General features: G+C 43.4%; 1 protein-coding gene across 1 annotated transcript in view; it reads right to left on the bottom strand.

Moving 5' to 3' along the window:
• CACNA1S (calcium voltage-gated channel subunit alpha1 S) overlaps positions 1-16,817 on the bottom strand; it is a 676,496-nt gene that overhangs the window by 247,605 nt on the left and 412,074 nt on the right. Inside the window, exons 29-30 of the mRNA XM_075263101.1 lie at positions 6,885-7,037; positions 5,402-5,467 (exon numbers count right to left, since the gene is read on the bottom strand). Of these exons, the coding sequence (XP_075119202.1) occupies positions 5,402-5,467; positions 6,885-7,037 (219 nt within the window). The remainder of the gene's footprint in view (positions 1-5,401; positions 5,468-6,884; positions 7,038-16,817) is intronic.

Raw genomic sequence — 16,817 nt, 5'->3', positions numbered from 1 at the left:
AATCAAATTGACAGAAGTGGGTACTTTAACCACCACACTTTTCAGAAAAATGACAGCCACTACCTCACTGCTTAGGTGGGAGGGTCATCACCCCCAAACTCTCAAACGAGGTATTCCAAAAGGGCAGTTCCTCCATATTCGGAGGAACTGTACCACTGATCAGGAATACGATATAAAAAGGCAACAGCTACTGAATCCGTTTGCAAATACGGGTTTAGCAGTTGTAACTCGTGCCCGAGAACAAGCTAAACTCACCCCCAGAGAGACACTACTTGTCCCTAAGATTAAAGTTCTTGGACCACAACCTATTCGCATGATCGGGACCTATGATAAATATGTTAAAGAGGGTCTGGATATAATTAAGACTTATTGGAACATACTGAGGTAGGACCCAGACATCGGTAAAGTTATCACCAATAGAACGTGACTTACTTATCGTAGGAGACAGAATCTGGGTTATAGGGTCACTCATAGTCACCTGGAATCAGCTCATTCTACCACTACTTGGCTGAGTAAAAATCTTATTCCAGAGACTCATAGATGTGGGTCCTGCTGTGCATGTGGTTATATTCTTAGGGACCCTGAGACTGTGGCCTGCCCCACGGGACAATAGTTAAAAATTCAGGACTTCATTAATTGCAAGACCGAGGGGGTAGTACGTTATCATCTGTTCTGGCCCACTGAACTATGTGGGCAAGACCCGCACACAATTTAGAAGACGCGTAGTAGATCATGTGGGGGTTGTGTCAAGGTGGACAGACATCCCTATTGCAAACCATGTTTGAGAGGTTCATGGGGGGCTAACCTTATAGATTAGATAGGCATTGAGTTATCTGGGCTGCTTTTCATACGATATATGACATGAATACTTACTGAATTACGGCCACCATATTGGGGCATGTAGTATTCAGACCGTGTTTAGTTTGGGTAACTATTAACCCTTTATTGACTTGATGCAAGAACACACTATGCATTTAAGTACTGTCTTTTGGGCTTATTTTTAGAGATGAGCGAACACTGTTCGGAACAGCCGTTCCGAACAGCGCGCTCACAGCACGCTCCCATAGAAATGAATGGAAGCAGCCGGCACGCGAAGGGTTAAGCGGCCGGCTGCTGGCAAAGTCTGCGTGCCAGGTGCTTCCATTCATTTCTATGGGAGTGTGCAGTTCGGATCGGCTGATCCGAACAGTGTTCGCTCATCTCTACTTATTTTTAATGGAATACATGAACATTTTGAAGTCTTCCATGATTATAGCAATTAAGTGGTTGTTCCCCTTTGTGTACAACATACGCAGTGTTATGCGGCTACGATATAGGAGGGCTTTTGTCTTATTACCTGATAAAAACTGTATTATATTTTGGATTTGACCATCTTCATGTCTAGTACCTTCTTCTTCAATGTACAGCTCATTATTTTTGGCACTCTAGGCTGCCCATATTCCCAAGGCAGCAACGCACCTCCCATGAGGCGACCTGAAGTGACCGCTTCAGGAGGCGCTATGTCAGGACCCCAGGGAGGGCGGCATTTTTGATTACCTAAGCCAGTCCAGGACAAGCTGTCCTGGACTGACTTCGCACCGAGCGGTGGTTTGGGGAGGCCACTGGAGCAGCGCTGCTCCAGCAGCCTCCCCTCACGCTCAGGCAGAGAGCAGGTCCTCTCCGTGCCTGCTCTCTGCCTGCGAATGGCGCTAAGCCCCGCCCCTCGCTCCGCCATGCCCCCCTCCGCTCCACCCCCTCCTACAGCGGCTTTCTGTAGTTTGCCTCGGGCGGAGAAAGGGTGAAGTTCACCCCTGTCCCAAGGTGAATATTGATATGTTATGTGCTCTATGGAGTGCTGTCCTCATGATCATCGTGGTTTGTTGATCTGATTGGGATTGATTCATAATTCATAATTCTTTTGTTTTGTTTCGGAGTACATTTCCTGGTTGTCAACTTTGTTGTATTGTTACCAATTGCATCTTCGCTTTGTGTTGACATCTAGCTTCAGCCATGCAGTAGTAGACAAAGCTCTGGAGTCCCTGGCACGCCCACCGACTGACATTAGGGAGTGTGCAATCATACAGATTGGCGCCCTAGCTGGAGGTGTGAGCTAAGGGGGAGGAGTGTAGTTCTGCTCGGGCTCTATTTAAGAGTGGTGATTTCAGACTTCGGCCTTTATGAAGTAAGTATCGGGACAGGGTCCCAGGAACTGTGGTTTTGACCACAATTCGCTGTATATCAGGGTGAATTGTCAGTATCTGTCTCCTGAATAACTAGAAAACTATTAGAGAAACGCGTTGAGACTTTGAGATATTAGACAAACATTATGCAATTTTGTATTTGTTTCCTGGACTTGAGTTGGATGTAGGCTTTAAACTCACGCTGGTTAGGTCTTCCTTAATCAGTTGTTAGACCTTCCAGGTGGATAGGAGTGTATTGCCTTACTGGCCTGCATAGGATTTAGTGCAGTGTTCAGGTATTATGGAAAAGTGTGTATCCTATACAAACCCTTGGAGGTTTAGGATTTTGCTACACACATGATTATTCTTAGTGTAGCAAATACACTAAATTATTGAAACAGTCCACCTGTCTGTATACAATCTAATCTAGGTTTAGACCGTGTATTTTCATTTACCCCCTTTGGGATATCTTGTTTATAGCAGACATCCAACCGCTCTTCACACCCTGAATTCATATATGAGAATAGGGTTGTGTGTATATATAGGTATTACCTGCTTGTTATATCTGGAGAGTGAGAGAGGGGGGCAGGGGTTGGGCCGTGGTATTGACATGTTGTGGCTATAAACAGTATCATCACGTTGTGGCCATAAATAGTGAGACATCTTAGGGCTAATACCCAATTGCTACATTTATATGCCCCCTCTTCCTCCTTTTTTGTTTGTGTTTTTATACTTAATGCGCTTCACGCATTATGCCACAAAGTGAGTGGTATTGCATTATTTTGGGGTTGGCGCCTTGTTCCTTTTTTACTAAACAGATATAAAAATTATATTTTAGAATCATATTGTTTTTGAGGGTGCCCATTCAGTATATTCTTTTTTTTTTTTCACCACCATAGTATCTTCTTATACAATGCAACACAGGTTGCACCAATACATTACTGTTTTCCAGTTTTGATTAAATATACTTAATAACCGCAGTTTATTACATGACTCACTTGTTTAAACTCTAACAAGAAGTTGCTGGGCAAAAAAAAAAAAAAAAAAGACATAAAAGGCTTCACATTTAAGATGAGAAAGTAGAATCTAGGTATAATGTGAAAATAACAAGCATAGTCAAAATATTCTAGAAGTGATAATCTTTTGACAAATGTCATAGACATACTTTTGATTATTACATTTGTGACGTTTATTTAGACTTTTATGAAGTTCCAAAACTATAGCATATAAAACTGATTCTGAACTGCTGTACTTCTCAGAGTCTTTAAACTTGAAATACAGTCCTATGAAAAAGTTTGGGCACCCCTATTAATCTTAATCATTTTTAGTTCTAAATATTTTGGTATTTGCAACAGCCATTTCAGTTTGATATATCTAATAACTGATGGACACAGTAATATTTCAGGATTGAAATGAGGTTTATTGTACTAACAGAAAATGTGCAATATGCATTAAACCAAAATTTGACCGATGCAAAAGTATGGGCACCTCAACAGAAAAGTGACATTAATATTTAGTAGATCCTCCTTTTGCAAAGATAACAGCCTCTAGTCGCTTCCTGTAGCTTTTAATCAGTTCCTGGATCCTGGATAAAGGTATTTTGGACAAACAATTCAAGTTCAGTTAAGTTAGATGGTGGCCGAGCATGGACAGCCCGCTTCAAATGATCCCACAGATGTTCAATGATATTCAGGTCTGGGGACTGGGATGGCCATTCCAGAACATTGTCATTGTTCCTCTGCATGAATGCCTGAGTTGATTTGGAGCAGTGTTTTGGATCATTGTCTTGCTGAAATATCCATCCCCGGCGTAACTTCAACTTCGTCACTGATTCTTGAACATTATTCTCAAGAATCAGCTGATACTGAGTGGAATCCATGCGACCCTCAACTTTAACAAGATTCCCGGTGCCGGCATTGGCCACACAGCCCCAAAGCATGATGGAACCTCCACCAAATTTTACAGTGGGTAGCAAGTGTTTTTCTTGGAATGCTGTTTCTTTTTGGACGCCATGCATAACGCCTTTTTTTTATAACCAAACAACTCAATCTTTGTTTCCAAAATGAAGTTGGCTTCTCCAAATGTGCTTTTGCATACCTCAGGCAACTCTATTTGTGGCGTACGTGCAGAAACGGCTTCTTTCTCATCACTCTCCCATACAGCTTCTCCTTGTGCAAAGTGCGCTGTATTGTTACCGATGCACAGTGACACCATCTGCAGCAAGATGATGCTGCAGCTCTTTGGAGGTGGTCTGTGGATTGTCCTTGACTGTTCTCACCATTCTTCTTCTCTGCCTTTCTGATATTTTTCTTGGCCTGCCACTTCTGGGCTTAACAAGAACTGTCCCTGTGATCTTCCATTTCCTTACTATGTTCCTCACAGTGGAAATTGACAGGTTAAATCTCTGAGACAACGTTTTGTATCCTTCCCCTGAACAACTATGTTGAACAATCTTTGTTTTCAGATCATTTGAGAGCGGGCTGTCCATGTTCGGCGACCATCAAACTTAACTGAACTTGAATTGTTTTGTAGAAAGAAATGGTCCAAAATCCCTTCATCCAGGATCCAGGAACTGATTAAAAGCTACAGGAAGCGACTAGAGGCTGTTATCTTTGCAAAAGGAGGATCTACTAAATATTAATGTCACTTTTTCTGTTGAGGTGCCCATACTTTTGCACCGGTCAAATTTTAGTTTAATGCATATTGCACATTTTCTGTTAGTACAATAAACCTCATTTCAATCCTGAAATATTACTGTGTCCATCAGTTATTAGATATATCAAACTGAAATGGCTGCTGCAAACACCAAAATATTTAGAACTAAAAATGATTAAGATTAATAGGGGTGCCCAAACTTTTTCATAGGACTGTATATGGTTTGAAGTTAGAAAGCATAACTACACACACAGGCGCACTTTACAAATAAGACTACGGTCACTATAACCATACCATTGTACTGCTGCAACAGCCTTGTAAAGGTTTTTCACATCAGTGATACCATATAAATTCTATGAACTACTTGAACTACTGGAGTGTGGTTTACTTTTTTTGGAATAGTTTCCAGCAATTGAAAACTCAAATCCAAACAGGTTTCAGACAGCCTGTAGAAAGATACTAGTGGAATAACAGTTTGAATACACAAATTCCATTAACATAGTCTTTTGACACTAATCAACGGTCTTTTTTTTTTTGTTTGTTAGATTTCACTTTTTAAAATGTGTAATGAAAATATCCATACTTACTTGCATTCCAATGACAGCATAGATAAAAAACAGCATTACAATGAGAAGAGCAACATACGGTAATGCCTGAAGAGAAACAAGGAAACCAATGTGAAATAGACATATAATATACAAATAAATATAATAAAGCACAGCAATCAGTACAATCAGTGGCGTAACTAGGAATGGCGGGGCCCCGTGGCGAACTTTTGACATGGGGCCCCCCCGACACCGAAGATCTCGACCGAGTCCCTCCTACGCATTCCTGCGCGCTCTATTATGTTCCATAGTGGCCCCTTCACACAGTATTATGCCCCATAGTGGCCCCTGCACACAGTATTATACCCAATAGTGGCCACTGCACAAAGTATTATGTCCCATAGTGGCCCCTACAGGACTAAATACTGTCACCCGCTGACTGCTATACCAGGACAACTGTGGATAAAAAATCTGGTCATGTGCATTAAAAATTTAGTAACTCCATGTGCCTCATATTAATAGCAGTTACCCCCATCATGTCCCTCACATTAACCTTTGTGTATCTCACATAAGAGTTACTGATATGTGAGAGACATGGAGGTAATAATAAAGTATCTTCATTATTATTATCCCCATATGTCTCACATATCAGTAACTCTTATGGTGAGGCACACAGGGGTTAATGTGAGGGACATGATAGGGTTAACTGCTATTAATATGAGGCGCATGGAGTTACTAAAACAAAAGTAATCACCCCAAATGCCTGATATTAATAAGTATAGTAACCCCAGTATGTACCTGTGTACCTGATATTAATAAGTATAGTAACCCCAGTATGTACCTGTTTTCTTTCTTTAGTTTCATTTTCCTGGAGCAGCAGCTTCTTCCTCTCCTTTTGAGTGCAGGACGGCAGGAGCTCGGCAGGGATAAGCCCCGCCTCCTGGGCTCTCCTCAGCCCTCTCATTGGTGGGCAGAGGACAGGCAGAGAAAGGGAGGGGGGTAGAGAGGGGGAGAGGGAGCGTCCTGAAGCGCTGAGAGGAGCCAGACCTGCAGCTCCTATGTGTCAGCCGTTGCTGCAGCTTCGGGGCCCCCTGTTGGTGGAAAGTATTCCACCAACAGGGGGCCCCGATCATTATACTCGGGGGTCTGAAAAGACCTCCGAGAATAATGATAGCAGCGGTAGCAGCTGTCACCGGGCCCCTAATGTCCCGGGCCCTGTGGCAGCTGCCTCTGCTGCTATGGGGGTAGTTCTGCCACTTCGTACAATAGTTGCAATAGTACAAAACTGCACATACAAAAAAAAAAAACTATAAATGTGTCTGGTCCTGGACCACAAAGTGGCCCGGTACTGAAGTGGTTAAAGAGATTCTATCATTGAAAAAATCAATTTTAAAATAAAAGCATGTTGGAATAGCCTTTAGAAAGGATTTTTTTTATTATAGAATCCCTTTAACCTCTTATTCTGCTTTGTACTTTGTTTATTTTAGATTGCCTATAAGAATTATTACCATACAGGTACTTTTACCTGAAAGGATTTGATAAATGTCCAGAGCAGAGTTCTTACTCCTTCACCACGACTCAAGAGCTTGACTAAGCGCAGGACACGAAACAATCGGAAAAAAGTAATGGAGATTCTTGAGGAATCATCTGCTCCAGGTGTGGCAGGGATGCCTGGTGTCTGTCATATTAAGAAAGATGATTAGATCACAGTGAAACACTGATGCTTCCTGTGTAAAGATAAACTTGTCCCTTTACAAAGAAAAATAATATTGTAAGAGAAATTATATCCATTAAAAAATGATATATATATATATATATATATATATATATATATATATATCAGGGGTCTGCAACCTTTGGCACTTCAGCTGCTGTCAAACTACAACTGCCAACATGCTCCATTCTATTCCAAGGGAATTTCAAGGAATCCTATCATTCAACAACTTTTTTTTCAAATTAATACGTCGGAATAGTCTTAAGAAAGGCTATTCGTCTCCTACCTTTTGTTGTCTTCTCCGCGCCACCGTTCGCCTAAAATCCTGTTTTTTCTCGGTATGTAAATGAGTTCTTTGCAGCACTGGGGGCAAGCCCCAGTGCTCAAACAGCACTGGGGGGGTCCCCAATGCTGCCAGAGAACTCTCCAGCGCCGCCTCTATCTTCTTCTGGAACAAGGTCTTCACCGCGTCTTCTTCCGGTGGTGTCTTCTAACTGCTAGGCCTCGGGCCTAGGGCAAAGCCGACTGTGCATGCCCGCGGCCACAAGAAAAATGGCCGCTGACACAATATTGTAAGCAGCCATGGCTGGCGGGCATGCGCAGTCGGCTTGCCCTAGGCCGGAGGCCTAGAAGTTACAAGTCATCGCGGGAAGAAGACGCGGTGAAGACCTCATTCCAGAAGATGATGGAGGCGGTGCTGGAGAGTTCTCTGGCAGCATTGGGGATGCCCCCAGTGCTGTTTGAGTGCTGGGGACCGCCTCCAGTGTTGCAAAAGAACTCATTTACATACCGAGAAAAACCAGGACTTTAGGCAAACGGCGGCACGGAAAATACAACGAAAGGTAGGAGATGAATAGCCTTTCTTTAAAAAAGTGATTGAATGATAGGATCCCTTTCAAAAATAGATGAGCAAGTATGCATGCTGGGAGTTGTAGTTTTATAGCAGCTGGAGTGCCAAAGGGTGCCTAACCCTGACATATACAGTTTGTACGGAAAGTATTCAGACCCTTTAACATTTTTCACTCTGTTTCATTGCAGTCATTTGCTAAAATCGAAAAAGTTCATTTTATTTCTCATTAATGTACACTCAGCACCCCATCTTGACAGAAAAAAACAGAAATGAAGATATTTTTGTAAATTTATTAAAAAAGAAAAAATTAAATATCAAATTCACATCACACTCATATTTAACTCACATGCTGCCCATTTCCTTCTGATGCTCCTTGAGATGGTTATACTCTTTCATTGGAGTCCAGCTGTGTTTAAGTAAACTGATTGGACTTAATTAGGAAAGGCACACATCTGTCTATATAAGACCTCACAGCTCACAGTGTAGAGAATCATGAGGTCAAAGGAACTGCCCATGGAGTTCAGAGACAGAATTGTGGCAAGGCACAGATCTGGCCAAGGTTACAAAAGAATTTCTGCAGCACTCAAGGTTCCAAAGAGCACAGTGGCCTCCATAATCCTTATATGGAAGACGTTTGGGATGACCAGAACTCTTCCTAACCCTGGTGGTCCGGTCAAACTGAGCATTCGTGGGAGAAGAGTCTTGGTGAGAGAGGTAAAGAACGTTTTTCCCTGCTCCGGTTTCCTTCAGTACTATTGACATGCTACACACCCTATTCCACCTGCGCTCAATTAGTACTACTTAAACCCCCTTCTTACTTCCTTTGCCACAACGCCATGGAGGCTCCTTGTACTTCACACATTGGTAAGTTTTTTTTATCTCCCTCAGTTCACACTGTCTCTCCCAGGTTCTTATCTTCCTTACTTAAGTTATTCACAGACTGAGACACAGACTCTGGAGTAGCCAGGCTGAGTGCACGGCCCGATATAGCAGTGTCCGATGTAGCAGTCCGATGCAGCAGAGCTGGACCTGCTACACACTCAGCTCTGCTGCATCGGACTGCTACATCGGACACTGCTACATCGGCCAGCACTGCTACACCGGAGATGAAGCAGAGCTGGCCGTTCGCTGAGCTCGGCTACTCCGGAGTAGCCAAGCTGAGTGCACGGCCCGATGTAGCATTGCTGGCCGATGTAGCAGTCCGATGCAGCAGAGCTGAGTGTGTAGCAGGTTCAGCTCTGCTTCATCTCGGCATAGGAATGCATTGAACAGCGTTGATTGGCCGAATGCCGTACTTCTGTATGGCATTCGGCCAATCAACGCTGGTCAATGCATTCCTATGGGAAAAAGTCAGCCCGCGCATATCGCAAGCTGACAGGGATCCCGACCAGATAGAGCCCCAAAGAGCTGGGTGAGTAACATTCCCCCCTAAATAAAGGTAATCCCTAGCTAACCCTGCCTGTGGATCTGTCCCTGTCTCACAGTCACATAGTTCACAGTCCCAAATTAGTCGAATGTTAAATCCACCATTCGTCTAAATTGGAGGTCACCTGATTTAGCCAGCCAATTCCTTTTTCCAATTTTTTTCAATGCCTCCATTGTCGTAGTCCCTGTCCCACCTCTCCTGCACAGTTATTGGTGCAAAAAACGTGCCAGGAAAGGAGTGAGGGGATACGAATTTTTACTGCGTTTGCCTCGTGGTATTCGATTGTAATCAAATACCTCGAACGGCCTGATATTCGATCGAATATGTATTCGATCGAACAGTGTTCGCTCATCTCTAATGTATACATAATGATCGTTATTATTTGTGTATTTTTTTTGGTACGCCATCAGATAGTAATGTTTTTTTCATTATTTTTAGATCTGGCATGATCAAGGTCATTAGACCGAAACGTCCCTGCTTAACATTGAATCAATTTTTCATTTATACCTAAATACCGGTTTTCCATGGCGCATCAACCTACGTTAACTTCACAATAAATGTATTTGTTTATTCCTCACTGAATCAAGAATGTGCAGCAGATAATTTCTTTTTTTTAAGTACAGAGACCTGGACCTCAGACTGGGCCAAAGGTTCATCTTCCAACAAGACAATGACCCTAAGCACACAGCTAAAATAACAAAGGAGTGGCTACAGAACAACTCTGTGACCATTCTTGACTGGCCCAGCCAGAGCCCTGACGTAAACCCAATTGAGCATTTCTGGAGACCTGAAAATTACGGTTCACCATCCAACCTGACGGAACTGTAGAGGATCTAAAAGGAAGAATGGCAAAGGATCCCCAAATCCAGATGTGAAAAACTTGTTACAACATTCCCTAGAAGACTCATGGCTGAACTAACTCAAAAGCTTCTACTAAATACTTAAAAAAGGGTCTGAACAATTATGTCTATGTGATATTTCAATTTTTCTTTTTTAATAAATTTGCAAAAATATCTACATTTCTGGGGGGGGGGGGTTGTGAAGATGGAGTGCTGAGCGTACATTAATGAGAAATAAAGTGAACTTTTTTTTATTTTAGCAAATGGCTGCAATGAAATAAAGAGGGAAAAGTTTAAAGGGGTCTGAATACTTTCTATACCCACTGTACATACAAACAAATATGTGCTTCTATTGTCTGATAAGGGACATGTAAACATATGTATGGCAGTTGGAATATGAGTGAAAGACTTATTGACTAATGCATTTCATTTTTTGGGAATACTGTATCTCAGGAATGGTATGTCCTAGAGAGCTGAGACCGGGTCTAAAATCTTCTCGTACACCTGATGTACCTGTGGTCACACATAAAGAACAGACAGACACTAATTTTTATATAAATTATACGATTATAACATATATATATGTACAGTGATGTGTGCAGGATTGTTTGTGAAGGGGGGATATACTGTATTTCTCCCAGGTTCCTCTCCTGTGTGAAGTAGCAGGCATAGGCCCTCACCTGATAATTAATAATTTATTTAATTGAGAGTGGGCAGCTATTTAAAGGGGATGTCCCTTAAGTTACTTACTTCATCCCAGGGATGTAAATGATGGACATTGTTATGACCCCCCCAACCCCATGATGTGAGGCAGAATCCACCACTCCCCCCACCTGCATGAATGGGTCAGTGTACTATCCGTGAAAAACAAGGATAGCACACGGATCTTGCCCATGGTTGTCTGCAAGAAAGCCTGTCTGTGTGTTAGAGACACATGTGACTGAGAGGTTGCTGAACTTCTTAGGCTTGTGGGCAAGTAAGGTTATTTTATGTTTTCTTTTATTTTCTATCAAAAATAAAGATTGCTTTTAGAGATGAGCGAACAGTGAATAGTAATTTGATATTCGATTCGAATAGCCCCTCAATATTCGACTATTCGAACGAATATCGAATCCCATTATAGTCTATGGGGAAAAAAAGTTTGTTTCAGGAGAAATCACTATTCGACTAACGAGGGTCACCAAGTCCACTATGACACCTCAGCAAATGATGACAACACCTCTGGAATACAACTGGGACAGCAGGGGAAGCATCTAACACGCCCAAGTCACAATTTTACCCCACTATCACAGCCTATCAACTACACACATTCCACACTCCATACAACCTCTATGGAAAGTGGAAAAATACCTGGAAGCCTTCTTTCCTCCCCAATTGTATGGGCAGAAACACAAATTTTAAGCTAAAGAAACATTGCCAAGCATCCCCTTGAATCACTTTGCCCACGACAACCACAGATGGAATAGGCAATGGGAAATTCAACAATACCCACTCTTAAGTATCATTGTGGATGTGTGTGTACAGAGGAGTTCATCACAAAGCTGACAGACCCAACTCCAAATGCTGCAGCACAAGCAACCAGCAGTCAGCCTAAGATTGTCTCTTCTTCAAGTAAGACACAAGATTCTTTGGAACCAGAACAGAAAAACCCAGTGATTGCCATTGCAGCAGTGCCTAGGCCATATTTCAGAGCAGTTCATTCAGAGATTGAATTGGAGAAAAATAAGAACATTTACTGTGATTGAGTCTTCATGCACATTAGTGGGCATGGACAACCAAACGTAAAAGATCCTCATGCTGAGCTGGCCTCATTACTGAACATGATCAACCAGGATAATCAGGGCTGGAAACATCCATTAGATCTTACCAAAAGGAATCACCCTCAGTTTGAAAATAAGCCATCTAAACGTTGCACCTTTAATTGAGTTGAGCCTTGCACCAGCAGAATGTTAGGCCCTTTGGGTGGGTTGAGCCTTTAATCAGCAGAGATTTAGTTTTTGGCCCATGGGGTGAGTTGAACCTTGCACCAGCAGTTTTTTTGGCCCTTGGGGTGAGTTGAGCCTTGCACCAGCAGTGTTTTTGGCCTTGGGCTGAGTTGAACCTTGCACCAGCACTGTTTTTGGCCCTTGAGGTGAGTTGAGCCATGCTCAAGCAGTGTTTTTGGCCCTTGGGGTGAGATGAGCCTTTAAACAGCAGAGATTTAGTTTTTGGCCCTTTGGGTGAATTGAGCCTTGCACCAGCAGTGTTTTTGGCCCTTGGGGTGAGTTGAGCCTTGTACCAGCAGTGTTTTTGGCTCTTGGGGTGAGATGAACCTTGCACCAGCAGTGTTTTTGGCCCTTGGGGTGAGCTGAGCCTTGCACCAGCAGAGCTTATGACCCTTGGGGTTAGTTGATTCTTTAAAAAGCAGAGTTTTTGGCTCTTTGTGTGAGTTGAGCCTTTAAACAGCAGATATTTAGTTTTTGTCCCTTGGGGTGAGTTGAGCCTTGCACCAGCAGAGTTTTTGGCCCTTGGCATGAGTTGAGTCTTGCACCAGCAGAGTTTTTGGCCCTTTGGGTGAGTTGAGCCTCTAACCAGCAGAGTTTTTGGGAATCAGGGTGGATTGAGCCTCTAACCAGCAGAGTTTTGGGGAATCAGGGTGGATTGAGCCTCTAACCAGCAGAGTATGGGGGAAATTAGGGTGGATTGAGCCTCTTACCAGCAGAGTTTGGGGGAATCAGGGTGGATAGAGCCTCTAACCAGCAGAATTTTGGGGAATCAGGGTGGATTGAGCCTCTAACCAGCAGAGTTTGAGGGAATTAGGGTGGATTGAGCCTCTAACCAGCAAAAGAGTTTTGGGGAATCAGGGTGGATTGAGCCTCTAACCAGCAGAGTTTGAGGGAATTAGGGTGGATTGAGCCTCTAACCAGCAAAAGAGTTTTGGGGAATCAGGGTGGATTGAGCCTCTAACCAGCAGAGTTTGGGGTAATCAGGGTGGATTGAGCCTCTAACAATAGTCCAAAGGGAACAATATATTCCAACCGTAATTCCAACTGAAATGGCAACAATTTAAAACTAATTCTTTATTGATGTACATTAAAATGAAAAACCCTGGGTATAAATATGTATGATGAAATAAAAAAATATACCTCCCAATATGTGAATTGTGATTAATTATAGGCCTATCCTAAATGCAGGGATAAGTCTAAACCATGGCTGCAACACTAGGACCCTGAATAAAACTAGTCCATAGGATATCAGGGAGACTACTGTATATCACTATATCAGAGTTAACTGTGTGCAACCCAAAAAATCACATCAACTGCAAGGTATATATAAAATGCTCAAAATATAATTTTATAGAGCAAAAGGAAACAGCCTCTTACAAGATGTATCAGAGGGTGTTTAAAAATGTTAGCTATAACCTCAGATGACAGGCCTTAGACATATGCTTTAGGTGATACCAGCCAGCCAAATAATTAACTGCTCTTGTGTGGGGTTCAGCGCTGCACCTCCCATGAGGTGACCTGAAGCGAGCGCTTCAGGTGGTGCTATGTCAGGACCCCAGGGAGGGCGGCATTTTTGATTACCTAAGCCAGTCCAGATCAAGCTGTCCTGGACTGGCTTAGCACCGAGCGGTGGTTTGAGGAGGCCGCTGGAGCAGCGCTGCTCCAGCAGCCTCCCCTCACGCTCAGGCAGAGAGCAGGTCATCTCCGTGCCTGCTCTCTGCCTGCGAACGGTGCTAAGCCCGCCCCCTTCACTCGACCACGTCCCTTCGCTCCTTTCTGTAGTTCGCCTCAGGCTAGGGCCTATAGAAATGGAGGCTACAGTGGGTTAATCCCATTACCCCAAACAAAATCTTAGTGTCCAGAAAAAAACTATGGACATTGAGAGGTCAATATAACAAAGCCTGAGCCCTCAGCATTGGTAAAACAAATACCAAGAGACACAGGCAGTATACAAATGCTCCAGACTTCAATGTGAGGGGCCAAATGATTTCAAAATCGGCTACCTTAAAGTGTAATTTTTATATCAAAGTGTTGTTTGATATACCCGCCCACAGTCTGGAGCGGAAGATTGCGAGGACAGGTGAGTGTACCCTTGGTCCAGGGTATAAAGAGGACTGGCTGTGGTGCTCTGCCTTTGGCTGTATCTCAAAGTATCTGCGCCTACCATCAAGGCGTGGGGAAGGGTAGTTGTCACTACCACATCGGAGAACTTTTATACAGGCTAGCTATATACTCTACTATAAGACAGCTATAATAGGAATCATCTGAGCTAGATACGTTGTGGCTGCACGAATATCTCGTAGGCAGGCTGAACAGTGTATTTTGTTAATTGCTACACATGAGGCTGCTCCTCTACTATTAGTCTCCTGAGGATTCCCTGTAATGGGAGGAAACATGTAGAGACAAAAAACAACACTTTGATATAAAAATTACACTTTCAGGTAGCTGATTTTGAAATCATTTGGCACCTCACATTGAAGTCTGGAGCATTTGTATACTGCCTGTGTCTCTTGGTATTTGTTTTACCAATGCTGAGAACTCAGGCTTTGTTATATTGACCTTGCAATGTCCATTGTTTTTTTCTGGACACTATAAGATTTTGTTTGGGGTAATGGGATTAATCCACTGTGACCTCCATTTCTATAGCCCCACACAAGAGCAGTTAATTATTTGGCTGGCTGGTATCACATACAGCATATGTCTGAGGTTATAGCTACTAATATTTTTAAACACCCTCTGATACATCTTGTAAGAGGCTGTTTCCTTTTGCTCTATAAAATTATATTTTGAGCATTGTTATATATACCTTGCAGTTGATGTGATTTTTTGGGTTGCGCACAGTTAACTCTGATATAGTGAGGGATAGTCTCCCTGATATCCTATGGACTAGTTTTATTCAGGGTCCTAGTGTTGCATCCATGGTTTAGACTTATCCCTGCATTTAGGATAGGCCTATAATTAATCACAATTCACACATTGTGAGGTATATTTTTTTTATTTCATTATACATATTTATACCCTGGGTTTTTCATTTTAATGTATATCATTAAATAATTAGTTTTAAATTGTTGCCATTTCAGTTGAATTGAGCCTCTAACCAGGAGAGTTTGGAAGAATTAGGGTGGATTGAGCCTCTAACCAGCAGAGTTTGGGGAAATTAGGGTGGATTGAGCCTCTAACCAGCAGAGTTTGGGGGAATCAGGGTGGATTGAGCCTCTAACCAGTAGAGTTTTGGGGAAATAGGGTGGATTGAGCCTAGTAGTAGCAGAATTGTGCAACGCTGATGGTGGAGGAGGAACTGGAGAGGTTGAGCACACACATGGAACTTCATGTTGGGGTGCTTGACACTGGTGGACTTGTAAATGATGGGTCAATCCAGTGGCTGTTCATTTTGATGAAAGTCAGCTGGTCAGCACTGTCAGCTTACAGCTGGCTGCGCTTATCTGTGATGATGCCACTGGCTGCGCTGAAGACCCTTTCCGATAGCACGCTGGCGGCAGGGCAGGAAAGTACCTCCAAGGTGTAAAGCGCAAGTTCCAGCCACAAATCCAACTTGGAGACCCAATAAGTGTAGGGCGCAGAGGGATCGGAGAGGACAGGGCTGTGGTCGGCCAGGTACTCCCGCAACATGCGCCTATACTTGTCCCTCCTGGTGACACTAGACTCCTCAGTGGTGGTAGTTTGGCAAGGGGGTGCCAATAACGTGTCCCAGACCTTGGAGAGTGTGCCCCTGGTGGGTGCGGACCGGATGGCAGTTGTTAGCCTCTTGGAGGAACTCTCCTCTCTGCCGCCAATGAGCGTTGATGGAAACATTTCCATCATATTCTGCACCAGTTGCTTGTGGCAATCATTAATGCGATTGGCCCTCCCCTCTACCGGAATAAAAGTCGAGATGTTATTTTTATACCGGGGGTTTAGGATTGCAGAAATCCAGTATTGGTTGCTCTCCAGGATTTTGCCAAGGCGTTTTTCACTTGAAAAGCACCCCAACATGAATTCAGCTTTGTTTTTTAAGGTAGATTGTGAACCCCACATAGAGCTCACAATGTACTTTTTTTTTTTCTTCTTCTTCTTCTTCTTCTTCTTCTTCTTCTTTTTTCTTCTTCTATCAGTATGTCTTTGGAATATGGGATGGAAATCCATGCAAACACGGGGAGAACATACAAACTCCTTGCAGATGGTTTTTTGCCCTTGGTGAGATTTGAACACCAGGACCCAGCGCTGCAAGGCTGCAGTGCTAACCACTGAGCCACCGTGTGGCCCTGGCCATGAATTCAGCTTTGTGTGCCAGAGTGTTACTTGGCATGACTTCGCTGCCCCCACCGGAATGGTCATTCTCCATTTCCTCCTCTTCCTCCCTTTCGCCCCATCCGCACTGCAACAATGGGACGCACTGAACTTCCCACTAGCCTCCTGAGTGACAATGAGATCATCTGCCACTTCGTCATCCTCCCCTTCCGTCATTATACGCTGTGAAGCGGACAGGAGTGTGCACTGACTATCCTGCTGGAATGGTTCTGCTCCTATGCCCGACTCCTCAGCATACAATGCATACAGCATACATCACACACAGGAGCGGAATTGTTGCACTCACTAGTGCATGCAAGATCTCGCATAAGTCTGCCATACATGGCCACTCATGGT

This window comes from Leptodactylus fuscus, chromosome 2 (genome assembly GCF_031893055.1).
Source record: "Leptodactylus fuscus isolate aLepFus1 chromosome 2, aLepFus1.hap2, whole genome shotgun sequence".
Classification (NCBI taxonomy): Eukaryota; Metazoa; Chordata; class Amphibia; order Anura; family Leptodactylidae; genus Leptodactylus; species Leptodactylus fuscus.
The sequence above is the reverse complement of the archived record's forward strand: the minus strand, read 5'-3'. Positions and strand labels throughout refer to the sequence as shown.